The sequence below is a fragment of the Ascaphus truei genome, chromosome 8 (genome assembly GCF_040206685.1).
Source record: "Ascaphus truei isolate aAscTru1 chromosome 8, aAscTru1.hap1, whole genome shotgun sequence".
In the NCBI taxonomy this organism is placed as follows: domain Eukaryota; kingdom Metazoa; phylum Chordata; class Amphibia; order Anura; family Ascaphidae; genus Ascaphus; species Ascaphus truei.
In genome coordinates, this window is record NC_134490.1 from 40,251,348 (window position 1) to 40,279,289 (window position 27,942).

At 44.3% G+C, this 27,942-nt stretch overlaps 1 protein-coding gene across 1 annotated transcript in view; it reads left to right on the forward strand.

Annotated features, from left to right (window-relative positions):
* The window catches only part of MYO1F (myosin IF), a 74,364-nt gene that overhangs the window by 8,891 nt on the left and 37,531 nt on the right, over positions 1 to 27,942 (forward strand). Inside the window, exons 3-6 of the mRNA XM_075611593.1 lie at positions 9,152 to 9,241; positions 24,966 to 25,060; positions 25,779 to 25,866; positions 26,403 to 26,492. Coding sequence (XP_075467708.1) covers positions 9,152 to 9,241; positions 24,966 to 25,060; positions 25,779 to 25,866; positions 26,403 to 26,492 — 363 coding nt within the window. The remainder of the gene's footprint in view (positions 1 to 9,151; positions 9,242 to 24,965; positions 25,061 to 25,778; positions 25,867 to 26,402; positions 26,493 to 27,942) is intronic.

Consider the following 27,942-nt stretch of genomic DNA (forward strand, 5'->3'; position numbering starts at 1 on the left):
TCTATCACTGCATGTTATTATATAGCTCTGCATGTTATTATACAGCTCTGCATGTTATTATACAGCTCTGCATGTTATTATACAGCTCTGCATGTTATTCTATCACTGCATGTTATTATACAGCTTTGCATGTTATTATACAGCTCTGCATGTTATTATACATCTCTGCATGTTATTATACAGTTCTGCATGTTATTATATCGCTCTGCATGTTATTATACAGCTCTGCATGTTATTATACAGCTCTGCATGTTATTATACAGCTCTGCATGTTATTATATCGCTCTGCATGTTATTATACAGCTCTGCATGTTATTATACAGCTCTGCATGTTATTAAACAGCTCTGCATGTTATTCTATCACTGCATGTTATTATATAGCTCTGCATGTTATTATACAGCTCTGCATGTTATTATACAGCTCTGCATGTTATTATACAGCTCTGCATGTTATTATATCACTCCGCATGTTATTATATAGCTCTGCATGTTATTATATCACTCTGAATGTTATTATACAGCTCTGTATGTTATTATATAACTCTGCATGTTATTATACAGCGCTGCGTGTTATTATACAGCTCTGCATGTTATTATACAGATCTGCATGTTATTATACAGCTCTGCATGTTATTATACAGCTCTGCATGTTATTAGACAGCTCTGCATGTTATTATACATCTCTGCATGTTATTATACAGCTCTGCATGTTTTTATACAGCTCTGCATGTTATTATATCACTCTGAATGTTATTATATCACTATGAATGTTATTATACAGCTCTGCATGTTATTATATCACTCCGCATGTTATTATACAGCTCTGCATGTTATTATACAGCTCTGCATGTTATTATACATCTCTGCATGTTATTATATCACTCTGAATGTTATTATACAGCTCTGCATGTTATTATATAACTCTGCATGTTATTATACAGCTCTGCATGTTATTATACAGCTCTGCGTGTTATTATACAGCTCTGCATGTTATTATACAGCTCTGCATGTTATTATACATCTCTGCATGTTATTATATCACTCTGAATGTTATTATACAGCTCTGCATGTTATTATATAACTCTGCATGTTATTATACAGCTCTGCATGTTATTATACAGCTCTGCATGTTATTATACAGTTCTGCATGTTATTATACTGCTCTGCATGTTATTATACAGCTCTGCATGTTATTATACAGTTCTGCATGTTATTATATCACCCTGCATGTTATTATACAGCTCTGCATGTTATTTTACAGCTCTGCATGTTATTATACAGCTCTGCATGTTATTATACATCTCTGCATGTTATTATATCACTCTGAATGTTATTATACAGCTCTGCATGTTATTATATAACTCTGCATGTTATTATACAGCTCTGCATGTTATTATACAGCTCTGCATGTTATTATACAGCTCTGCATGTTATTATACAGTTCTGCATGTTATTATACTGCTCTGCATGTTATTATACAGCTCTGCATGTTATTATACAGTTCTGCATGTTATTATATCACCCTGCATGTTATTATACAGCTCTGCATGTTATTTTACAGCTCTGCATGTTATTATACAGCTCTGCATGTTATTATACATCTCTGCATGTTATTATATCACTCTGCATGTTATTATACAGCTCTGCATGTTATTATACAGCTCTGCATGTTATTATACAGCTCTGCATGTTATTATACAGCTCTGCATGTTATTATATCGCTCTGCATGTTATTATACAGCTCTGCATGTTATTATACAGCTCTGCATGTTATTATATCACTCTGCATGTTATGATGTCGCTCTGTGTGTGATTATGTCGCACTGCATATCATTATATCGCTCTGTGTTATTAATATTATAATATTGCTCTACTTGTCATTGTGTTGCTCTGCATGTTATTATATCTCTCTGCTGTGTGTTGCAGAAGAGAAAGGTTACAATCTGTGCTGTGCCCGCATGCAAGGAAAAACACACACAAGTGCACACGCATATACACAGGATCCTAGGAACATATGTACAGAAAAATAGTATAGAAATCAACCTTACATGCACACACATTCATTACGGTACACACAGCCATCAATATCCTTCCTGTAAGTGGCAGGATGTGTGAGTCAGCACACACTTGTACACAGGAGGAGGATATACACACCTCACCGCATTGCCCCATCCTCATACACCCAGCATAACACATCATTCTTAGGCTGCGTCCACTGTGCCGCTGAGCACGCTCATGCTTGATAGCGGTGATGTCACCAACGCTCCAAGCATGAGCGCAGGGTGTCCTGCATAATTTTTCAAGTGCGAGCAGGGGAGGGGGGGCATGGATCGGGGTTATTTCTGTGTGTAATGTGTGTCTGTGTGGCCGTGTGTGTGTGTGCATTGACTGCGGCTGAGCGTGCTTCAAAGTCAATTTTCTTTGTCTCCCAAGCGCTGAGCTTGGGAGAGCGTACGTGCCCGTGCACCAGTGCGCCAGTGCGCGCGCCGCATAAGTGTGGCCGTGCAGATTCAGATTCAGTGAAGCAAACGCGTCAAGCGCGGTCAGCAGCACAGTGGTCGCCAGCATTCCTTAACAGCTTACAATCTAAGCTGCAGTATAATGGTTAAGGGCTGATCTACCAACTATCAATTGCACCCTGCTCTGTTTGACCCTAATCAGATCCCTTTACATTCTGCATTACTCTGCATTATTATAGCACGCTGCATATTATTTTATTGCTTGTGCCCGTTATTACATTGTTCTGCATGCTATATCGTGCTGCATGTTATCATCATATCCAGTGTTCGACAAACCTATACATTTGCTCGCCCCGGGCGAGTGGATTTAACCCCCGGTCGAGTAAATATTGGCCCAAGCAGCACACGTTTGGTACTAGGTGGCGAGTAGATTTTTTGGTGATTTGTCAACCACTGATAATTTCGCTCGCGTGTTATTATAGCGCTCTGCATGTTATTTTATTACTCTGCGTGTTATTATATTGCTCTATGGGGCCTATTCACTAAACCTTGATAAGTTCTGCGCATTACCGATTGGGTTGGCATGTTCTTACCGAACGCTATGAAATTTGTGTAAGAACAAGATTTACTACGAAAAATCGTAAATTTTTTAGCGTTTGGTAAAAAAAAATGCCACATCGCACGAGTTTAGTTTGCTTAACAAGCTAAATGAACTTAAGTTTCTATTTCACACCAGCAGCCTGGAAGAGCTGCACAGAGAGCTGAATCTCCCTGCACAGCTCTTACAGGCGATCGCGCAGTTTTAATGTTAATTTAAATAACAGTGTTGAAGCAGGGGGTCTCTGGAGCTGAACCGCATTAATCTGAGCCCCGGGGACCCCCTGCTTCCCGAGTTACAGGCCCCCTTATGGGGTGCCGGTATCTCCTGTGTATTTAAATGTCCTGGTCATGCGGGAGAATTGAAACATGGCAGGGATACCAGCACCCCGGCTGGAAGAAGGGGCTCCTCGAGGCGGAAATTAATACGGTTCAGCTCCAGAGACCCCCTGCTTCAATACTGTGTTATTAAAATTAACATTAAAACAGCTTCATTGCCTTAGCAGCTAGCCGCTAAGGCAATGAAGGGGTTAAGCCAGAGTATCTTGTTTATTAAGGATACAGTGGGTGGGTGAAGGGGGTAGTTTCCCCAAGGTTTGTGTTTGGGCCTTGCGGGAGGGGTTAACCCCTTAATTACCTTAGCGGTTGTTACTGCTAAGGTAATGAAGGGTTAACTCCTACTACACCCCTTCTGCGGAGACCTAAACACCCACCGGAGGGCAATTACAAACTTCACCAACCCCCTTTACCAACAACAAAGCCATTTAACGCCTTCATTACCGTAGCGATTGATTTCTGCGTATGCGTGAGTCAAATCTACGCTTGTGATACCGGAAGCAGATCCGTGTTCTCGTGTGTTAACGGAAGAAGGGAGCAATGTTGATTGAGAAGACCCTAGCGCAAACTTTTGGAGCTGCGCCCCCCCCCTGCGTGCTCCCCCCGGTGCTCGCGCCCCCCTTACCTCGTTTTCCAGCGTCAAATGATGCAGCAGGGTAATGTGACATCACGTCGTGAACCCGCAGTGTCATTTGATGCCACACTCCCATGGCGACTGGTCATGTGATGTCACGTCGCCATGGCGACGCTTCACACCACGCATCTGAATCCCGGTAAGTGAGTTACAGGGGCCTCACGCGATCCCCCGGCACTTAATTTAAATGCCTTGTGGAAGAGCGCAGGGCCTCTGCAACCACCCGCACCCCCCCCCAGGATAATCTCCCGCCCCCCTGGGGGGACGCGGCCCCAGTTTGCACAACGCTGCCCTAGGGGGTGATTCATGACACTTGGGACTATCATCACCCACAATACCGGAGGAAGTTCATGTGCTGAACGAAACGCGTAGGATTGGTGCAGCAATCTCCAGGTCCAGGCTCCCAGCTCAGCTCTCTGTGCACTCTCCGTTTGCCCTCCATTGCATTGCATTGTGGGAATTCCATCCGGATTCCGAGGGACGCGACGTGCTGACATCACAGAGCAGACGCAAAGTGGAAGCAACTGTGCTGTGCTGATCGCAGAAGGACACAGGACCAGCAAAGGGAGCTGCTGCGAATTCTGGCTTGAAGCCAGTAACTACTGCGGACTCTGACCGATTGACATCCGTGCCTAAAACCAGGAGAGATTAGAATCTACACCTCTCCTGCAAGATACAAATCTCGAGGCTTATATTTAATCTCTGTTTGTGAGTTGCCATTTTTTTTTTTCTCCAATAAATTATTTATTTTTGATGGTATCAGACGATTGTATTTTTTCTTTCCCCATTTCTGTTACTCCACCAGTATTAGATTCAGTGGGTTCCTATATCTCATGCAGATCTGGACCCAATAGGTTCCTATAGGACTTATTCCAGCATCCAGCAATTAACTACCGTGTAGTGTAAGCCATTATCTTCATACACCTACTCACTATTGGTTTGGTTTTGCTTGCGCCCCTTATTTGCCTTTTTCGCTAAGGTAAGGAAACTGGGCTGTCTTTTTATTTTCATTACCTAGGATTGAATCCGGGGGTCTCCAGAGCTGAAAAGAATGCGGATCATCTCCGGAGATCCCTGGATTCAATCCTGTGCAGTATATACAGGCATACCCCGCATTAACGTACGCAATGGGACCGGAGCATGTATGTAAAGCGAAAATGTACTTAAAGTGAAGCACTCCCTTTTTTCCCCACTTATCGATGCATGTACTGTACTGCAATCGTCATATACGTGCATAACTGATGTAAATAACGCATGTGTAACAGGCTCTATAGTCTCCCCGCTTGCGCACAGCTTCGGTACAGGTAGGGAGCCGGTATTGCTGTTCAGGATGTGCTGACGTGCGCATGCGTGAGCTGCCGTTTGCCTATTGTTCGATATGTCCTTACTCGCGAGTGTACTTAAAGTGAGTGTCCTTAAAGCGGGGTATGCCTGTATAAAATAAACTCTGTGTTATGCAAATCGCGATTCCGATTTCACCCACCCTTAAGGTAGCGAGAAAAGAATGCGCATGTTTACCTGTGATGTGCATATCGGAGCTTTGTGAATAGCAGTTACTGGCCAAAAAATGCGATTTGGGGAATTTTTCAGCTATTGTACGGGTTGTTCTAGCAAGAGTCTTAACGCTCGTTAAAAAGCCGTTTTCGAGCGGTTTTGCATTGTTATCGCAGCTTTGTGAAGAGCTACACATGCAATATCGCTTGACAGTGTACTTAACAAGCGTTAACGCACTTATCAAAGTTCAGTGAATAGGCCCCTATGTGTTGTAGCGAGTTATAATGCTTTGCATGGAATGATATTGCTCTGCAAGTTATAATATTGCTGTGCATGTTATTTTACTTTCCATGGTATTATATTGCTCTGCATGTTATATCGCTCTGCATGTTATATATTATTCTACATATTATATTGTCGCTCTGCATGTTATTATAGCCCTCTGAATGTTATATTGCTCTGCATGTTATTATAGCCCTCTGAATGTTATATTGCTCTGCAAGTTATTATATTGCTCTGTACACTATACAAATACCCCCGCTACAGCTAAAGTAGTGTGAGTGATGGTGCTTAGAGGGGCTAGATTGATATAGGACCTAACCTAACTCTGGTCCTATAATATTGCTCTGCATGTTATTATAGCCCGCTGAATGTTATATAGCTCTGCATGTTATTATAGCCCTCTGAATCTTATATTGCTCTGCATGTTATTATAGCCCTTTGAATGTTATATAGCTCTGCAAGTTAAAATATTGCTCTGCAAGTTATTATAGCGCTCTGAGTGTTGTAACTCTGCATGCTATGATAGCGATATGCACATTATTATAACTGGTTGTTGTTGTTATTATTATTATATAACATGCAGAGAGATTATTATATTTCTCCGCATGTTATATTACTGCGTGTTATTATATCACTCTGAGTGCTATTATTACTCTGCACGTTGTTATATTACTCTGCGTATTCTAATAGTGCTCTGCGTATTCTAATATCACTCTGCATTTTATATCGCTCTGCACGTTATTGTGTCGCTCTGAATGTTTTCATATTGCACTGCATTTATTATATCTCTTCATGTTCCTGTATTGCTCTGCATGCTATCATATTGCTCTGCAGGGTATTATATCGCTCTGCGTGTTAAGACATCGCTCTTCGTGTTATTATATTGTACTGCTATTGTCGCTGACCCCTCTGGCAGGGAAAGGTTAAGAATGGCAAGAATTCCCTAGTAGAATTTTTTTTATTTATTTATAAATCTTTTTACCAGAAAGTAATACATTGTGAGTTACCTCTCGTTTTCAAGTATGTCATGGGCATAGAGTTAAGATGACAAATCATGTACTATACATGGTTATAAGTACATATTTACATAAGTGAACAGGGTATACATTATATATTCAGAATAACAGAAAAGAAATCTGCATGCAGTTGGAAGCTGCAGATTGTAAACTCTGCTCAAGCTGAGGAGGGAATCTAATCCAAACAATTGCTAGGGGAGGGTGGTGCTCACAGGGAGTGTACACAGAGTGAATATAAAGAAAGAAAGAATCACTTTAGTGTGGCACTAGAGAGGTTCACCCTAATTAAAACTTAAATTTTATTATACCTGATTAAAATAAATTGTTTGGAATAACCACATACAATAAACAAACATACAATGATATTAAAAGACGGAGAGGTGTGATAGGGTGTTTAGTGGAGGTATAATTATATATAAATACCTCTCTAATACTTAGTGGACCCTATAGTAAGGGTGATCGCTATACTGGATATGTATAGGTATATATCAGACCCCTAACCAAAAGCAATGGAAGGAGGTATAGGCAGATGAATATGCTTAGCTGTTGGATGTGAGACTGAGTATATTGCTGGCTGAGTTGAAGCAGCCACTACTCACTGCACATGGTGTCATAAAATATACTGTTGTAAGCTTTATTGTGACAGGTCTAGTATGAGGCCAGCCACATTCACTGCAGATATATAGTAGATCAACCCTAGGGTCTGAGTGCTCTTGCTGCCCACGAACGCAGTCTACGAAGCACTCAGACAGTATATCACACACACCTCACCGATGAGCCGACGTCACGTGACGGTGACGTCAGACGTATCCAGTATAGCGATCACCCTTACTATAGGGTCCACTAAGTATTAGAGAGGTATTTATATATAATTATACCTCCACTAAACACCCTATCACACCTCTCCGTCTTTTAATATCATTGTATGTTTGTTTATTGTATGTGGTTATTCCAAACAATTTATTTTAATCAGGTATAATAAAATTTAAGTTTTAATTAGGGTGAACCTCTCTAGTGCCACACTAAAGGGATATATTCAGAATAGCCTGATTAAGAAAAATATATCTATCGGTACTAATATATCCATTTGTCCATCTGTGCACCTATTTTTATTTCAGAAAAAAGAGAATCTATAGCGCAAAGATAAAAAGGACAAAAATAAACACAAGATACAGTAGTGTAATCTGTCTAAAAATAGGAACAATCCCACTTAACTGTCTATACTCGCAGGAAAGCTGCTAGTTCAGGCAAAAGGGCTGGAAATTCAATAACCATGACAGCATTACCAGTAATATCTCTTTAGTTTCTTAGTTATTGAATATATCTAATTAATGTTATTAATTGATCATTATTGGGATCACCTAATGTTTCAGTTTGGGGTCATTTATCCTCACTTTAGATTAATACCCTTGATATAGATTTCTTTATAGGGTGCTCATTCCAGTTTGATTCATACGAGAAAACACTATGGGGCCTATGCAGAGAGCAGCGCTATTTCGAAATTCGCCATTTTTTGGAGAAAATCGCGCAGAAAGCAGCAGAAAATGGCGAGTTCCGAAAAACGCGCCAATTTTTCTTTTCTATTTGTAAAACTCGCCTCGCGGCTGGCGAGAACCTCAATCTCGCCAGTTTTAAAAATATCCGTATGCAGAGAGGCGCGAACGGCATCTAGCGGCTGTTCGCGCCAATAAAATGGCGCGATTGTCTCCGTTTTGCCTCGCCAAAAAAAACTGCCGCTCGCGGCCATTGCAAAGGGAAAAAAAAAGGCGCGAATTTGTTTTAACACATTTCTGAAGCGCGCATCTCGCCAATTTAAACTCGCCACACGCATCCATGTTAAACATAGCAGAATTCGCACTTTTCTGCATATGGAGATTAAAACTCTCCAAAAAAGCTACTTTTTAATAAATTCGCCAATTTTAAAATTCGCTGCTCTCTGCATAGGCCCCTATGTTGTGTTTTTTTGTCCTTTTTGTCTTTGTTCTCTTGATTTCTGGAGTCTATATTTTCTCTTTGGGTGAGAGAGTGGACCTCAGTTCTCGGGACAGTTAAGTTATTACAATTATTCACTTACTTTGGGAATATTATTTATTTTAATAATTTGTTGAGCTGTTTTATTGTTTTTCTTTAAGTTGTGTGCTGTATCTTCATCTTACACGACTCTGGTTTGCGTAATGTATGGTCTACTACTTATTGAGATTGCTATACGTGCACATGGCTTTGGATTAACTTTTCTGTACTTGAGTGCCACGGCTCTCTCTCTCTCTCTCTCTCTCCCTCCCTCCCTCTCTCCCTCTCTCATATATTGACCCTTTCCTTCACAATGATATCAGACATATATAGGTTCTGTGTTAATCTCAGTTAACCCTTTCAAGCAGATGCCCTACTTTACGGACCGAGAAATCGAATTATACCAAGGGGCGGTAAGTAACATTTATCATTTTTCTTTTGTGGGACCTTTTAAATATGGCCGCAGACTCCCCCTTTAGCATGGGATTTGCTATTGAAAAAAAGATTTGTTTTTAATTATCTGATAGCAGTGTGCAGGCAACACGTGGTTAATCTATACAGGCTTCTAGGAAACTGCGCCCACATGTCACCTTCCTCTTGTAACGCAGTCACGGCCAGGACCATGGGGACCACCTTCCTGAAAGGTTAATGCTGCATCAGATTATCAGGGACAGCCTCAGACAGTCCTGGCCTGGGTTTGTATCTAATGTAGGGTGACCTCCTGACTGCAGTTTAGAGACAGGCTTAGACAGTCCTGTTTTATATATAATGTAGGGTATTTTTATTAGTGTTGTCTTAAATCAAATATATGCATAAATATTTACTTAATAGTGTGGGGGGAAAAGAAATCATAAACCTTTCTTAAATTCAAAAGTTTCAAACTCCCTCCTATCAAAATGAAAAACCTTTCCAAATATGTTTTTTATTTTTTTATTAGACTGACTTTAGATCTTCGTAACACTGCAAAGCTACTTCATCTGCAGGGATGTCACTCTTTCTAATTGACATCACAGAGCATGCTGTCCATAGGTGGTATATACTGTATAACAAGTGAATTAAATAGCTTGAGTGTGTCCATATTATATTTCCAAGTCATTATAGTGAAAAGGTCAAATATCTCATAAATTCGTTTTTGCATGTCTGATAATCCTCATAAAGAAGCCACCTTTAATACTAGACTTTAATACTAAAGGGGCATACCACTATGAGATGTTGCATGGTTTCTATGAGACTGCTATATCTCGATCTAAGGCAGCTTCTATCACTTATGATGGACATTTTTACAGACATACAACTTTCAATAGAAAGCCAACCATGTTGTGTCTCATTTTAAAAAGGCACTCTGGAGTCATTTAAACTTCTTGGTGCCTCTCCCAGCCTCTCTTGAGGACAGCCGTCAAACTCTAAATCATAAGAACATTTTTGTTCTACTAAAATAAGATACAGTTTTCTCCAGGAAACGATTTTTAATTCTTTCAAATATATTGTCAATTTTCTTCTGAGTTTCAGAGATCTTACTATATTCTCTGGTCAACATGGAGAAACCAGAAGAAAGCGCAAAATGCCCATAGTATAATTCCATTTAAATTCTATAAAATTCTGAGAGTAGGTAAGTATTGCACTTACAAATGGATAAAAATGAAGTGGCAGCCACCCGTTTACAGGGATGTGTGGGATCCGGTTTGATGCTACATCTGGGTGTCTCCTCCAATAAGCTGGCCATGTTGACATCACCTCTGACATGAACACAGCGCCACCTATTTTATATAGATTAAATGGAATTATACTATGGGCGTTTTGCACTTTCTTCTTGTTTTTCCATGTTTATGCATATAGAGGAGTGGAACGCCTCACTTTTGAGAGATTCGCGCATCCATAACGATGTTGAACATGAGGCTTTGAGCATACGGTATGCTCTCTCTAACAAAATAATAGCTGGTCATGACCTGTTCTTCTCTCACTCTCTTCACCTCTTTGCACTGACAGAAACTTACCTCTCACACTCGGTCTCTGCCCTGAGCCAGCGCTATCCTAAGGCGGTCTTTCCTTCTCACACATACCTTACCCCTTGGGATGTAGGGGTGGAGAAGGAATTCTTCTCACTGTAAGTTTCAGCCCCTACCTACACCTGCTTCCCTGACATTCTTATCTTTTGAAGCCCATACTATTTGCCTTTTCTCTCCTTTCTTTCTCTGCGTATTGCTGTAATCTACAGGCCACCTAACTCTACATCCTCACACTCCAATTTCCTTTCCAACTTTGAATCCTGGTTATCCTTCTTCCTCTCTTCTGACTCATCCACTCTCCTCTTGGAGACTTTAACTGCCCCATTGATAACCCCTCTAAGTCCTGGGCACCTTGCATCCTCTTTCTCACTTCCTTCTTTGGTCTCTTCCAATAAACTTCTTTCAGCACCCACAAGGACGGCCACTTACTTGACCTCGTCTTCACTAAAAAGTGTTCCTTATTCAATTTCTCTTTCTCTCCTTTCCCACTCTCTGACCATTACCTCATCACATTTTCGCTCTCTTACACTCCTCACTCAACCGCCAGCCTCTCCCTGCTATACTCACAACCTGCGTTCTATGGAAACAGTCCTTGGAATCCAGCCCAAAATCAAAGTTGTATTTACTACCACTCAATTCTTGTCACAACTTACTCTGTCCTTACCTCCTCACTTGACCAGTATGCTCCTCGTGTATACCGACACTCACGGTACTACAACCCTCAACCCTGGCTTAATACAAACACGTTTTCAGGGCCCTTGGACTCGGTCTGTTGAATACCACTGGAGAAAGTCACACTCTCTGGCTGATTTCCTTCACTACAAATGTCTTTTGTCCTGCTTTAACTCTGCTCTTTTTCATACCAAAAAGGGTTACTTCACCTCTCTTATAAACAGGTATACATCCAACCCATGCACCTCTTCTCTGCCTTTGACACCTTTTTCTGACCTCCCACCGCACCATGCTCCAGTCCTGCCATTACAGCCCAAGATTTTTCAAGTTATTATTTCAAGAGCAAGGTGGAAGGTGGAAACTATCCACAAATAAATACCCTCTGTCCTTTCCACACACCTTCTTCCTAAACCTCGTCAATTTGTCTTTTTCTCCTTCTCTCCAGTAACAGACGAAGATGTATCACACCTGCTGCTCTCCTCAACCTCCACTACATACAGTCCTGATCCCATACCCTCCCTTCTACCATGGTCCCCATCCTCATTTGCATCTTTAACTCATCTCTATGCCATGGTATTTTCATCTCTTTTTAAATAAGATATTGTTAGACCTAATCTTAAGAAAAACACCCTAGACTCTACCGCCCCTTCTAACTATTGCCCTGTCTCTCTTTTGCTTCTAAACTTCTGGAATGTATTGCCTCTTTACATATGCTTCCACTTTCTTAACTCCCATAACCTACTAGGCCCTCTCCAATCAGGCTTCCGCGTGGCATAATGTACAGAAATCAATCTCACCAAAGTAGCTAATGAACTCCATATTGCCAAATCTCAAGAAAACTACTCCATTCTGATTCTTCTTGTCCACTCCTCAGCTTCCAATACTGTTGACCACCCTCTTCTCCTACACATTCTTCACTCTCTTGGTATCAGTGGCACTGCCCTCTCCTTGATTTACCTCCTACTTCTCTCACTGTTCCTTCAGTTTGTCTTATCCCAATTCCTCCTCTGGCTCTATGGAACTCTCTGTAGGTGTAAATGAAGACTCTGTTTTAGGCCCCTTACTCTTCTCTCTATATACAATCACGCATGGTGACCTCATTGAATTCTTTGGATTCACCTATCATCTCTATGCCAATGATACACAATTATATTTATCTACACCGGACCTTACATCTGCAGTCCAGTCAAAAATGTTTCAGTGAGAATGCAACTACAAATGGGTTGTCTGAGGATAGGCTTTTATTCAGCCTAAAACCTGAAACATAAAAAGAACTTACATTCAGCATAGTATAACAATCAACAAAAAAAGTCCAGAACAGGGCTGTGCCCTTTGCCAGCCCAGTCTTTAGTTCCATTAAGGCTGTGCCCTCCGTAGGGTAAATAGTCTTGTAGGTGAAGGGGGTTTGAACGTCCAGCGGTCCCACAAAGAGTAAAGTCAAAACCATCTACATAAACAGGGTTTCCTCGTCTCCTCCTCAGAGCCCCAGACTGTGTGTGTGCCTGGTTCACCTAGAACTCAGACTCAGAGGAGAACTAGGCTTTTAAAGCCCTCTAACGAGCCACCTGAGATAAGGCTAGTTAACTCAGACTGGCCTCAGGCTGGGATTTAACATGGTTATTTCTGGACTTAGCAGCTTTACACACGTTTGATAACTAGATATGGCATCTACCTTGTCACAGTGCCTAGCAGCTATTTCTGCCTGGATAGCCCTTCATCGCTTCAAGCTTAACATGGCTAAGACAGAACTTCTCATATTCCCTCCCAAATCAGGTCCCCATGTTCCCTTCTCCATTAATGTCAATAACATTACTATCTACCCAGTCTCACAAGCACACTGCCTACGGCTTACATTCGGCTCCTCCCTTTCCTTCTCCCCACATATAAACTCTGTAACAAAATCTTGCTGCTTTTTCCTTCACAACATTGCTATGATACACCCATTCCTATCTTCCACTACCACATTAATGCATGCCCTTATTCTCCCCCATATGGATTACTGTAACATTCTTTTATCTGGCCTCCCTGCCTCACATCTCTCTCCTTTACAGTCCATTCAAATTGTTGCTGCCCCAAATTATCTCCCACTCTTCTAAGCACATATCTGCTTATGACCACATGATTAATTTAAATATAAACTACACATTTCTCCTCCTTACTTTTAAGGCTCTACAATCCTCTGCACCTCCATATATCCCAACTCTGACCTCTCATTACACACCTACTCATCTCTTACGCTTTACCCAAGGTTGTCTCATCTTTGCACCTCTTACTTCTACAGCTCTCTCCCATCTTAAAGCTTTTTCCCTAATCTCTCCCTACCTCACCCTACACTCGTCCACTCAAGATTCGTCAAGCATCTTCACATTCAAAGGCCAGCTGAAAATCGACCTCTTAAAAGAAGCAGCTCCACAAACATCTTACGCCTCGACTACGAACTCCAGATGCACTTGGGGCAGGGTCTCTGTAGGCGATGTGTGTGCAGAGGTGAAGACAGGAGACTTGTTTTGGGAAAATAAATGTAGGCTTTTATTTTGCCTAAGTACATCAACAAAAAAACCCACACTTTTCCTCATTCATGATGCAGCAAAAGACTGGACAACATAAAGTATAGGGCTATCCTAGATCAATGTTCAGCTTCCCCAGCATATGAAAGTCCATATATAAATCTATAGATGTCTATATAGATATATGGTGTCTGTTGGCATCAAGGACACATGAATATGGCCTTCATGCCCTGTTCTCCCTATGGATCAATGACACACATGCCCTGTTCTCCCTAGGGATCAATGACACGTGTGGTCTGCATGCAGACCAGGGAGAGACAGAGAAACACTTCCCTTTCCTGCCTTTTAAACCCCTGCTAGAGTCAGGTGGGCTTAACTTCCTCCATGTAAGGATTAACCACTGCCTGGCCAAGACCCAAAAGCTCAAGCTGTTGTAAACAAGCTTGCCCCTGTTACACTCTCCCTGTTTGAGGTCGTTGTTGAAGTCCGTCCTTCCACTCCCTCTCGAGACATAATTGTAGGTCAAAACAGAATGGGTGGAGGGACAGCTAGCACCCAGTTAACCTGGGGTTGGAGTCTTCCCCTTTCTTCTTCTTTGACTTCCAGTCCATTAAAGCCCCACTCTTCTCCTCAGTTTTTTCTGTGTTTTCCACATTTTCCGACTTCTCATGGGATCTATGGATCTGGTTCTCTTTAGTGCAAGGTCTTTTCGTAAGACCATTTTCACTCCTACCTGTAACTTTAAATTTCCCCTATGGGGGAATTATCTGGTAAGCACAAATAGCTTGTGGCCACTATGTGTAGTCGTAATTGGCAAGAATACCGTTGACAAAGTCCTTATAAGTTGTGCACTCAGTCAGTGTCTCTTCAAGTACTTGCTCTAGCTCGGCACGCTTTCCCCCTTTCTCATTCCTCTCTGGCTTTTTGGGCAGTTAGCTCGGCCTGCCTCTGTCGCTCAAGTTTTTTGAAGCACTGCATTTCCATGATGTGCTTTGATTCCTCAAGCCTGCATAGGGACTTCTCTCACCACGTCATCTTTCTATTTCTCCAACTCTTCTTTTACTCGCTTGGTGACCAGTTTTCCCAAGTAGCATGCTGTCTCCTTCTCAACATCACTGGCAAGACCATCTGTGTCTGGCTCAGCCTCCTTGAGCTGCAGCACATCAACCTTGGTTCTTCTACCTAGGATTCTGTGAAAAGCAGACTGTAGCACTGCAACGGCATTGCAGATGCAATTATAGGAATGCACCGCTTCTTGGTTATGACGTAGAACCTATATCTGGACTGAATCATACCAGCAGCTTTCTCTACATTCCAGTAGCGTATTTGCTCCTGATACTTTCTAACATTTGACTGGAGTGTAATCACACATTGTTTGAAATGTCTCTACTTCTTCCTTTGTCATTGCATTCTCCAAACTGACTGAAGAACGTAGGCTGCCTGACTGGTGGTAAAGCTGACGAGCTTTCAACCCTCCGTAGGTAGCTTTTATGGTGATAGTTGCGGAGCATTTACATACATACTGTAGCTTTCTTGCTCCCTTCTTTGTAGACAAGCTCTGTACCATTTCATTTCTGAAGGGTCAGAATGCTTTCCTTCTTTCTCTCACAATCCGCTCTGATCTGAGAGAGTTCCATTGAAGACATAGGGATTCGTTCTCTTCATGCTTTAAAGCAGCCTCTGGTTTTTCCAGTACTAATGGCAGCTTTGACTTTTCTTGTTCCATTTGCTTCTTCACCTTTTCCATCTTATGAAACTTCTCATTTCTTTCACAAAACAGTCAGATCTGAAACTTCCTCTTTCAGACTTTGTTCTCTTTTTACAGTCTCCAAAATATTCAGGATCTTTTTATCGGCATTCTTCAATTTACAGACCTCTGTGCTGAGACTGCAGACCTCCTTGCGAGAGATTTCCACCTCTGTGGTGAGAGTGTGAACCTCTTTCTGAGATCCTTCAAGCTTTGCACTGACACTGCAGACCTCCTCCAGGGAGTCCTAGCTCTGCACTGAGTGTGAATCTCTTTCTGAGAGACTTCTAGCTCTGTGCAGAGACTACGGGCCTCTTCTGAGAGACTCCAGTCTCTCTCTGTGCCTCCTCATACTTCTGTTTCAGGTTAGCAATAATTTTGTCGGAGTGACTCTGCTTCTGCTCCATGGTTGTAACAGTAGCGTTTGCCATCTCAAGATCAGTCGTGGCGTCGTCCAACTCACAACGCAAGCGACGCTCTTATCTCCACAGTTGCACTCTCAAGGTTAGCTTCGAACAGAAACCTCTGTAATTCAACTTTCACTTCTTGCTCTTTATCCAATCTTTCATAGAGGAGATCACAGTCATATCTGGCAGGTTGCAGTGCATTTTCAGTGCCGGTCAAGGGGCCGTCACTTATTTATTCCGGCTCCATATCCCTGGTACGGCTTGTTGAAGATTAATAGCACCAGATATACTCTTCTTCGGGTTGTACGTTTTCTGCCTTATGTCCTCAGGAAATTCCGCTATTCAGGTGACGAATCCGCCAGTGGCCGTAGATTGTCTTGGATCCTTTCTGGCATTTCAGGGTCATCTGCGAATGTTTCTGCAACTTCCACAGTAAGCTGAGAACCTCTTATCTTTTTATTTCTCTTCCGCTTTACCTTGTGAGGCTTTGATGCATCAGTAGTACTGAGCTTTGCCTCATTGCCTGAAACTTCTGCACTCTAACTGCGCTCACCATGCTTTGCTTGCGGTTGCTGTAGCTGGCGATAATATTCCTCACATTCCTGGTGCTGCTCTTGCCACCGTCATACAAATTCACAGTCCTGGGGACTCCACTCGTCTGGGTGAGGCTCACCACAGCCAAAACATACAAACATTTTGCTGTTGTGTCTTGCTCTTGCAGTCTGTACTTCAACAAACCACCAGTTAAACTTTTTTTTGGCGACTTTTCACTCCTGCCGCGCAGTAATTTGGAAATCCTCCTTTTTTCCTGCACACGTGGTGGTCAGACTTTACCACCATACTCCGTACCTCGTGTGGGTCTCCCCAGACAGACTGTAGGGTTTGTTGCTTTATCAAGCGCAGTGTACCTTGTTTTTCTGCCTTGATTTGTGGCTCTTTATTCTGGTGCTCTCTACACGTGGTTCTTCCGCTGACCTCCAGAGGCTCTATACTATGTCATCAATGTATATGCTTTCGTAGGTTGGTCTCTGAAGCATCTTACTCCTTTCGCGCAAGTTGTTTCCAGGAATTGTTGCAAAGAAAAATATTTTCCTTGATGGGCTCACGGGCCCGTTTCCAAATCCAAGTGCCACCTCTACCATCCCAATCCTAACACCAAATGTAGAAGATATGTGCAGAGGTGAAGACAGGAGACTTACTTTGGGAAAATAAATGTAGGCTTTTATCTCGCCAAAGTGCATCAACAAAAAACATAGTCTTTTCTTAGTCAAGGTGCAACAAAAGACATGACATTATACAGTATAGGGCTGTCCTAGGCCAAGTTCAGCTTCCCCAGAGTATGAAAGTCCATATATGTCAATAGATGTAGATATCAGGTGTCCCTTGGCATCAAGGACACAGGGATATGGCCTGCATGCCCTGGTTTCCCTAGGGATCAAGGACACGCATGTGTGGTCTGTACACAGACCAGGGAGAGACAGAGAAACATTTCCCTTTCCTGCCTTTTAAACCCTTGCTAGACTCAGGTGTGCTCATTACTAGTCCTGACTTCCTCCAGGTAGCGATTAACCACTGTCTGGTCGACACCCTAGCTGTTGTAGTCTCCTTTAGCCTATGTTGTCATCTACCTGTTGCACTTATTCCAATTGTATGTAATGTACATTATTTACCTCCTATTGTAATGTTGTAAAGTGCTGCGTTCATGGTTGGCGCTACATAAATAAAATGATACATGCATACATAAAATGACGCCCATATACTGTAAGAAGAAGAACAGTACAGAGGAACCTTTTTTTAATTTCCAGGGCACTAGTATAGGATTAGTATTAGACACTGCCATTCTTAGCTTTTTATGTTGGGATATTTTTTTATTTGTGGTGATCTTACAATTGTGTGTGCGGTACATCACATTTTTGTGTAACTTTTCATAACATTTTTATATACACATTTTTTCACATTATATATCTATTTTTGTAGCGCACAATAATTTAATGCTCTTCTTAGGAATTGCTTCAGTTCCTTTCCCTCTATCCATTTTAGTATAGGGAATTTCCCACTTCCCCATACAGTAGATGCCTGCCAAATACTGCCAGTATTTTTAAACAAATATAAAAAATGAAAGCACAAGAAAATAAGATTGAAAGCTAATTCTGGATTAACCATGACACGCCCTCCTTTTGCCTTACACATTTAAGTCACATTTCCTTTTTATGATATTAAGGTGACTCCCCTAGATAAGCTGGAAGAACTGACTGTACAAGATAGTAGTCATTTTTTTCGGGTGGGAGATAAACAGAACGAACATAGATAAAAACTGACGGTAGAACACCCTTCAATATTTTAACTCTCTTCTCAAAAGTAGAGATATCATCAGCATAGGCAGAACACTTTACAGACACATCTTCTCCTGTTGCTTGTCCTTTATTTTCCGTTCATCTGGTTGGCACTTATTTGCTGAAATAATTGCCAGGTCCTCCTGTGCTCCAACATTATCCGGTGAGGATAATATGTGTTCTGTCATCAGACGATGTGGATGGTATGTCCTGTATACTGGTAACAGATGGTGTGACTAGTATATCTTGTATACGGGTGTAACGGGTTTCCCCCCCCCCCCCCCAATCTCACATTGGCCCGGGTACTCTAATAACCAACCCCCATTACATGTTTGTGTTTGGTGGTGCACCTGTAGGCAACAGGACTCCTGAGTCTCCCGCTTGATGGTATTAGGGGATTTCCAGCAGGACAAGTAGCTGAGGTAGTGGGTGCGAGTTCAACTTACATCATGTGCAGCGCTTCCACCTCATCAGGATCTGTGCTTCCGCAGGGAGATGGTCCTGGTGAGGAACTCCTTCTTGGTGGTGCCATCCACTGCTGAGTAATTTCACACTCACACAGTGGGGGTATCGTTAACAAGGTCATCTTTATTGTAGACGGTGATGTAGCAGACTGCCCCATGCAGCTGCCGGCTCTAGCCGCACATCTCTCCGTGCTGTCCCTTCGCCAGGTACGCCCTCCCGAATTGGAGTGGGATTCCCTCTTCTCCTAGGGAGATCCTCTCTGTGCCAGGTCCCTGTACACAGAGTGGCTTAGACAGGCTGATTGGTCAACCTGGACCGCTAGTTACTTCACTAGGGTCACAAAGTGTTCCTACAATCCCTTATGCAGGCAATACAACTTCCCAACAACTTTCCACAGCTGCTGGAACACACTGTAACTAACTGTGTTGTGCCTTATATACTTCAGGAGGCAGGCGCATCCCTGATGTCACTAACCAGGGACTCAGAGCATACAGCCACTCCCCTCCATACATAGGGCACCTCACCATGGTGTGAGGGAAAACCTCCACAACCACTGCTGGCATACCTGCACTCACCAGGACTCACTGCCAACAGAGAGGAAAGTAATATACCATTATTATGCATGGCTATATACTCCCCCTGGTGAATCCCCACCGTCCCGGCTGGGGCCCAAATTTGGTGTACCTTGCTCCAGGAAACACTGAAAAAGAACACACAAATCAAGCGTTAAACATTATCACATTCACATAATAATGACAGAACATCCGCTCACTGACCAGCAGAGAGCATCAAAGAAAAAGGCAGACCACTCTTTGACGGGACCTAATAGTAGTGTCGAGGGTCTGGTCTCTTCACCTCCCGCCCTGCTGCATCGGTGACTGTTACGCTAAACTCTCGGGGCAAGCCTCGCTCATTACAATACACCACCTTGTGCATATAAACGCTGCGCCCGATTTTCCAGACCCGCATCAGTTGGGAGACCCTCTGCTCAGCCTGAACTCCCTTAATGGCTCCTCCCTTATTAACGATATAGTATTCGATATCATTACAAAGCCACCTTTCTCGATTGTCCTCTATTTCCCTCATCAGAGGTTCAGGGACATATGGGTATTCAAGCCCATGGGATCTTTTATATTTGACTGCAATAGCCCGTTCAGCTCGGCAGGCCCGGGTTAACTTAGTTTGCCCAGCCTTTCCCGGTAACACCCATGACAGGGGCTCATCTGACTCCACCGGATCATCTAACCCTTCAGATCCCTTTGGGGTAATAAGACCTCCTTGTATTCGGTCCCACCTTACTCGTAGCTCCTTGAGATAGGCCTCATCGTCAAAATCCCCAGGAGCCCACCAATGGTCAACCACCCCATCCCTTTCTAGAATGAAACGGGTGCGGTCTATCCAGGCGACATAACCCTCATATAATGGTGCCCACCACCTAGTTTCCCGTACCTCCCTTGAGTTGGGTTCTAGTGGCTCTTCCTCCTCAGGCCCACCCAATGATACCCCTGAAGTACCCTCAGATGGCGCAACCCTTTCCTTACGCTGTGACCAGTGTCCACCCGTGATACTCAGCATACTAGTGCTATCACTGGGTACTGACCCTCGTCGGGAAATCCTCCCTCCACCCTCCGACCCATCATCCGAAGTTCCCCAGTCCAGGCTTCCAGTCCTTTCTTCGGTGGGACCCCGGGAATCCCCTGAAATCCCCAGGCTAGAGGTTGACCCAAATGAACAGGTGACAGGGACAGGGGACTGAACTAGGGCCTTGGAGCAAACTTTGGGTATGGACAGGGTTGGGGGACGGGGCCGGACGGTAGGTACCGGCAGGGTCACGGCCTGCTCCTCCGTAATACCTGGCTCACGTCCGCCACAAAGTTCATTCTTTCATTCGGCAGCTGAGCCTCTCGCTCTCCGGTTCGAGCGCCCACTCCGTCTGTCCGTAGGGGATCGACTCCCACTGCTCGACCGTAGAGGCGTAATCGCCTCCCACTCGACACCGCTCAGGTCGTCCGGAACTGCCTCTGGACACGCACGTGCTGCGATGCCATCTTGGGTTGGGTCCCCAATTGAGACCTCTTCCTCCACGAGGACATCCGGCAACGCCCTTCTGCTGCGCGGTCCAGCCTGACCCTGGATCCGCTCTTCGTTCACATCCACCCCCGGAATCTGCGGTGAGCACGGGGTTAACCTACTGCTCTGCAGGGTTGGGGTGGATCGACCTCCTTCCGACCCGCTAGTCACCACGGCAGTGGGACTCCGGCGATCGGGTTGGCGCGGTACTGGAGACACTCGACTCTGTGTCTCCACACCACGAGGGATAGCATCTCGCCACGGAATACCACTAGTATGGTACTCCGCCAACAAGTCCTGTGCCTCTGCCAGCCTGGCACACTCCTCGTCCGAGGACTCTAATTTACAGTTCGGGCGGGGTATTCCAGTAGGGGACCGTCGATGGGCTCCTTTCCGGTCACCTCTCCGATGACTGGTTTTCTCTGCCTTAAGAACTCGGCTTGAGTCCGACTCCGCGGGACCTGCACTCACACTCCACAGTGCACCTGGAAGCTCCGCTGCCGATGTCGGGGTAGGATCTTTCATCCCCACGGCTTGTACAGGCACAAAGGTTGTCATAGGCTACATATATTGCAGTCCACAATGAGGGCATCGAGCCTCACTGCCCACGGCTCCGCCAGCCAGCCTGCACTGCAGGCAGAGACAGACCACTGTCTCCACACCCTCTACGCGGATAATCAGGAAGCCTCCTGGAGCCGAGTAGGGGTGGGTTGATATCAAGGGACTCTGTTCCACTTTCTCCGCTTGCTCAGCCATGGTCACCAACGGAAGCACTCGTTCTAGTGGCCTGTATTGATCAATGGCTCTTCGCAACTGAAGTGCAGGGGATGGTTGAGCAATCCTTCCCCCCACTTCCTCCATCGGCATCCGGTGGAACTGTAGACCACTCCCCCTGGTTGAAACTAGGGGGATGTCTCGCCGCTTTGTAGGCTGACCCAGTACAGGGGTCATAGTCCATGAGGGCGCGGCTCCAGCTTTCGCGCCAAACTCCCCAACTGGGTGGAGTTTCCTCGTTGCCGCCAATCCTGGCCAACAATTTGCAAACTGCAGAGTTGCAAGACTTTCTGCAGCTGGCCCACGCGGTGTCCCGGGAACGCGGGAACCGCCATTTTGGTAAGCGCTGTCCTTCTTTATATTTGAGGTAGCGTCTGGCTGTTTGTTTATTGGTGTGTAACAAAGTCCATTTCGTTCCTCCCATCTCGCAAGGCTGTCGTCCTCACTATTCTCGGGGGTATCTTCCCGAGAACATAGGCATGACAAACACGGCGCAGCCACGGCTTTCACGCCATTCCATAACAAACACACAAGAGTCTCTCCTGTAGCTTGTTCTCTTTCCTCATCCCGGCATCCTGGACCTTCTGCTCTTTGCAGATCCTCCATTCTGACGGTCGCTTCTTGCTCACGGTATACTGGATTATTGTACAATGAGCTCCGCTCTGCGGGGCAGCTACCAGATCCGTACAATAAACATGCCTTGTGCACCACCTTGTGTACCTAACATAGGTCTAACTCGTGTTTGCACTACCTCAGGCTAGGCTCACTCTCTCAGTGTCTACTGTATCTCCTTCCTTCCAGTCTGTGCTCCCTTCGGTAAGTGATCTGGAATGGCTAGAGTACTCTGGGGCTTCCATGCAGTACTTGGGCGTCTACCTCTCTTAGTCAGTCTAGTGCAGACCCTCTCCAGGAGTCCTGACCTAGTTAACAGGCTATCCCTTCAGACGTCCTACCCCTAGCGCGACCTCAAGGTGACTCGGACAGCTATAGCCCCTCTCCAGACCCACTAACTCCTCTCAGGTTCCCAGGGTATCCCTGCGGTTCTATCCCAACGCAGCACAAAGTGGCAGCATACACTTTCCCTGTTTCCTAGCGTGCCTAGCAAAAGCCTGTCCTGTTGACAAAAATATCTCAGCAGCGCCTCCAATTGTAACGGGTTTCCCCCCCCCCCCAATCTCACATTGGCCCGGGTACTCTAATAACCAACCCCCATTACATGTTTGTGTTTGGTGGTGCACCTGTAGGCAACAGGACTCCTGAGTCTCCCGCTTGATGGTATTAGGGGATTTCCAGCAGGACAGGTAGCTGAGGTAGTGGGTGCGAGTTCAACTTACATCATGTGCAGCGCCTCCACCTCATCAGGATCTGTGCTTCCGCAGGGAGATGGTCCTGGTGAGGAACTCCTTCTTGGTGGTGCCATCCACTGCTGAGTAATTTCACACTCACACAGTGGGGGTATCGTTAACAAGGTCATCTTTATTGTAGACATTGATGTAGCAGACTGCCCCATGCAGCTGCCGGCTCTAGCCGCACATCTCTCCGTGCTGTCCTTTCACCAGGTACGCCCTCCCGAATTGGAGTGGGATTCCCTCTTCTCCTAGGGAGATCCTCTCTGTGCCAGGTCCCTGGACACAGAGTGGCTTAGACAGGCTGATTGGTCAACCTGGACCGCTAGTTACTTCACTAGGGTCACAAAGTGTTCCTACAATCCCTTATGCAGGCAATACAACTTCCCAACAACTTTCCACAGCTGCTGGAACACACTGTAACTAACTGTGTTGTGCCTTATATACTTCAGGAGGCAGGCGCATCCCTGATGTCACTAACCAGGGACTCAGAGCATACAGCCACTCCCCTCCATACATAGGGCCCCTCACCATGGTGTGAGGGAAAACCTCCACAACCACTGCTGGCATACCTGCACTCACCAGGACTCACTGCCAACAGAGAGGAAAGTAATATACCATTATTATGCATGGCTATACGGGCATCGGACGGCACAACTTGTACGTCTTGTATCTTATCTGCCGATGGTTTAGGTAGCACCTCAAGGACACTTGTTTTTTTTTTACTTCAACTGTATTGTTTATCATCTGTGTGGATGTCATCCCCTGATTTGTTCTTGCTGTCATAGAAGATAGTGTCTCTTGCTTGTAGGCTTCAGCTGATATAGATATAACATCCTGCTTATCAATTTTCAACAGCGAAGATGTTGCCTCTTGGTCTCAGGATTACGTCTTTGGGACATGGGTTTCCGACTTTGGCATTTCCTCCTTTTTGATGAGTTATCCATTCTTTCCTAGGTTTGCTGTTATTTTGACTTGACATGTTTTCCCTTTCTTAGCTTTGCAAACTTCCCAGGGAACATTACATGTTCCTGCTGATTTTGTCTAGATTGTTCTTATACAATAGCATTTTGCCCCAACATGTGCTGTTCCTGGTTTTGTGCCAGGACAAGCACTTGCTGCTCTTGTGTAAGGTGGATCTGCTTTGTTAGGCCTGAAGGCCCAGGCTGATTATCTAATGTTCTTTCCATAAAAGTTTTGATCCATACTGATCATTTCTGTCTGTGGACTCTCTGAGGGTCTTAAAATAGCTCCCTCTCAAATGGATTGACAGACTTCCTCAATAGGGCGTTGCCGTTGTTTCTTATTTGTTTCCTTCATCCGTTTCCTCTATTTCAGTTTTTCCTTTTTTTTTTTTTCATCTGACCTCCCCTCAGCTCTCTTTTCACCAGCTCCAGCTATTGGGAGTGGGTATACAGTATGGAGTAATAGGGGGAGATATAGGGAGCAGTTATTTGTAGAAATAGGAGGAATTATAGGTAAGCGTTGTAGGGAACCGTTATATGGAGCAATAGGAGCGTTATAGGGAGACCTTATATAGGGCAATAGGAAGCATTATAGGGAGAGGTTATATGGAGTAATAGGTGTGTTATATGGAATGGTTATATGGAGCAATAGGAGGCGTGTTATAGGGAGAGGTTCTATCCAGTAATAACAGTTATGAGTGACAGGTTGTATTACATTCTGCAACTCTTATTTTGTGCCATTAATACATTATAGATAACCCCTTACCAGCCTGAATAGTTAGCAATGTGTTGCTGGCAGAAAAAGGGCTTAATGATGTCATATCTTACCTGGGTATCTCTTGCAGGCTCAGTATGAAAATCCTCCCCATATCTACGCTCTGACGGACAACATGTACCGCAATATGCTGATTGATGGGGAGAACCAATGCGTCATCATCAGGTGGGCAACACCTCTAGGGCTACAAAGTGGCACATAAGTGCTGCTCAAGGGAGTGGGAGAAGACTAGGACAACAAGGGGCAGATGGAGGAAGGCACAGGGGTTCAGAAGCTGTTACCTATCAGGCTGAAAGGACCAGGGGTACAGAGTCTGGAACATCAAGGGCAGGGATGCAGGCGTGCATCTCTAGGGCTGAAAGGGGCAGGGACACAGAGCTTGCCACCACTAGGACTGGAAGGGGCGGGAGGCAGGTACAAGGATACAGAGTCTGGATCCCCTAGGACTAAAAAGGGCAGGGATATAGGACCTGTAACCTCTAGCTTAGAAGGAACAGAGATACAGACCCTGGCATCTCTAGGGCTGTATTGTTTATGGGGAGGGCACAAGGATGAAGAACCTGGCACCTCTGAGGTTGTATGGTTCAGGTGTAGGAATACAGAGTCTGGAACCTCTGGGGCTAAACAGGTAGTGGGCCAGGCAATGCAAAATATGCCTTTAGGACTAGATAGTTTATGGGAATGATTAGTACTAAAGAAATTGCATTGAAAACAACTCTGTGCTGCCTGGAGCAAGACAGAATAAACAGTAGGAGTTTCCATGTGGACACTCTACTACAGGCTTTTTAGCCTTTCAACAGCAGCTAAGAACATAAAATGATCACTTTCACATTTTGGGGTGGATTGCACCAATAATTCTTCTTTGTTCCTCTTGTTACTTCAGCGGTGAAAGTGGAGCAGGCAAAACCGTGGCAGCAAAATATATCATGGGGTATATATCCAAAGTGTCCGGAGGGGGCAGCCAAGTGCAGGTACCCAGAATCCTTCTTATCCACTTATAGGCACCACTCTTTCACCCTCTTCTGCACCACAGAGGAGAGCAGGCAGACATGGTGAAAAAGAGGTTCTGTGGCCTAAGAAAAAGTGACCATGACATAGAAAGAAGGGACGTTTGGCCCATCTAGTTCCTTCCTCTATAAGGCGACACAGGGTGACATGAGAGACATGAGGGGGATTTTTGCTGGTGGGGTGCGGCATTGCAGAGACCCCACGCTGTTCCCCAAGGCATTTAAATTAAATGCCGGGGATTGCATGAGGCCTTTGCAACTCTAAACTTAACTTCACTCTGGCAGCTTCAGAACTCGTGTCCATGGCAACCATGACATGGTGTCATGTGACGTGATGTCACACGCGCGAGGTAAGAAGGGGGGCGCATAACAGAGGAGAGGAGGCAGGGGGGCCCAGCAAAAAGAGTTTGCGGGCCCCTGTCATAGTGTGTCCCTCTCACTTGCCTATGCTTTGTCACCTCCTACCTGTGCAACGGTCACCAGGTCCCTTTGTATTGCAGCACATCAAGGACATAATTCTCCTGTCCAATCCACTCCTCGAAGCCTTCGGCAATGCCAAGACCGTCCGCAACAACAACTCCAGCCGATTTGTGAGTCCTTGAACTACTACACCAAAGGCGCGTGCAAGCCCAGGGGGCGAACACCATGATAATACTTGGAGCAATATAATAGCACAACAGTAGTATAACATGCCGAGCAATATAATAACATGCAGTGATATAATACCATATTGTATAACTATATACAAATATATTCGGGGGCAATACAAGGAGCTTTCAAAAGTACTATTCATCCCAAGGGCAGAACAAACAACACATCCCTTAAGGTTGGAGAGATTTCACCAGCAACAAAGGAAAGGGTTCTTTACAGTAAGGGCAGTTACAATGTGGAATTCATTACCCATGGAGACTGTGATGGGAGATGCAATAGATATGTTCAAAAAAAGGTTGGACATCTTTTTGGAAAGGAAAGGTATACAGGGATATACCAAATAAGTAAACATGGGAAGGATGTTGATCCAGCGAGTAATCTGATTGCCAATATTTGGAGTCAGGAAGGAATTTATTTCCCCCCTTATGAAATATCATTGGATGATATTTCACTGTTTTTTGTTTGCCTTCCTCTGGATCAATATACTGTAAGTACGGATATAGGATAAAGTATCTGTCGTCTAAATTTAGCATAGGTTGAACTTGATGGACGTCTGTCTTTTTTCAACTTCATCTACTATTTAACTATGTATAACTATATTGAGCGATATAACATGCACAGCAATATAATAAGAAGCAGATTGATATAATAACATACTAAACTAATAATGAGGAAACCCCGCTGCAGCTTAATGTATCTGAATATGTTGGTAGGGTGAGGTGCTGTGGGTGATAAGATAGGTAGATAGCAAAGAAGCAAGAACCCAACTAAAGCACTCACTACCCTAAATGCAGTATGAGGATAAATTAAAATACATATTGTAATGTTCATCAAATTAAAATAATGGGGTTTTAAATCCAAGGATAAAACACACACATTTAATCCTATGTTGAGTGCGTGTAGCACTCTGGATTATATATATTGATAAGAACAAATGAGGGAGATTAGATCAAATGTTCTTAGGGGAGCTGGTATGCAGTATTCCCTACAAGGGTGTTCTTGGGTGAATCAGGGATGAGGAGGTGGTGTAGAAACCTGCCTATTCAGAACGGGTGTAGCCCGTGGTAATAAGGGCTAAAAGGCACTCGTTACTGGCAGTAGATAGAACAGCTTACAGATACCAAAAACGGTGTGGCTGGTTGTGTATGCCTATGCACATATTCATGAATGTGCTGAACCGTCAGGTACTGTGCTTCAAACACTGGCTAATGAGGCAATCTTATACTATATTAGTGAAAGCACTGTATGTTTGCCTGCCTGCCTGCATGCATGCATGCCTGCCTGCTGGATGTCCGGTGTCCCTAGCGGCAATCTCATTGGTCCCTTGGCCCGCCCGCCCCCGCACACCTCTCATTGGCCTCACACACTCACACCACCCCCTTGGCCCGC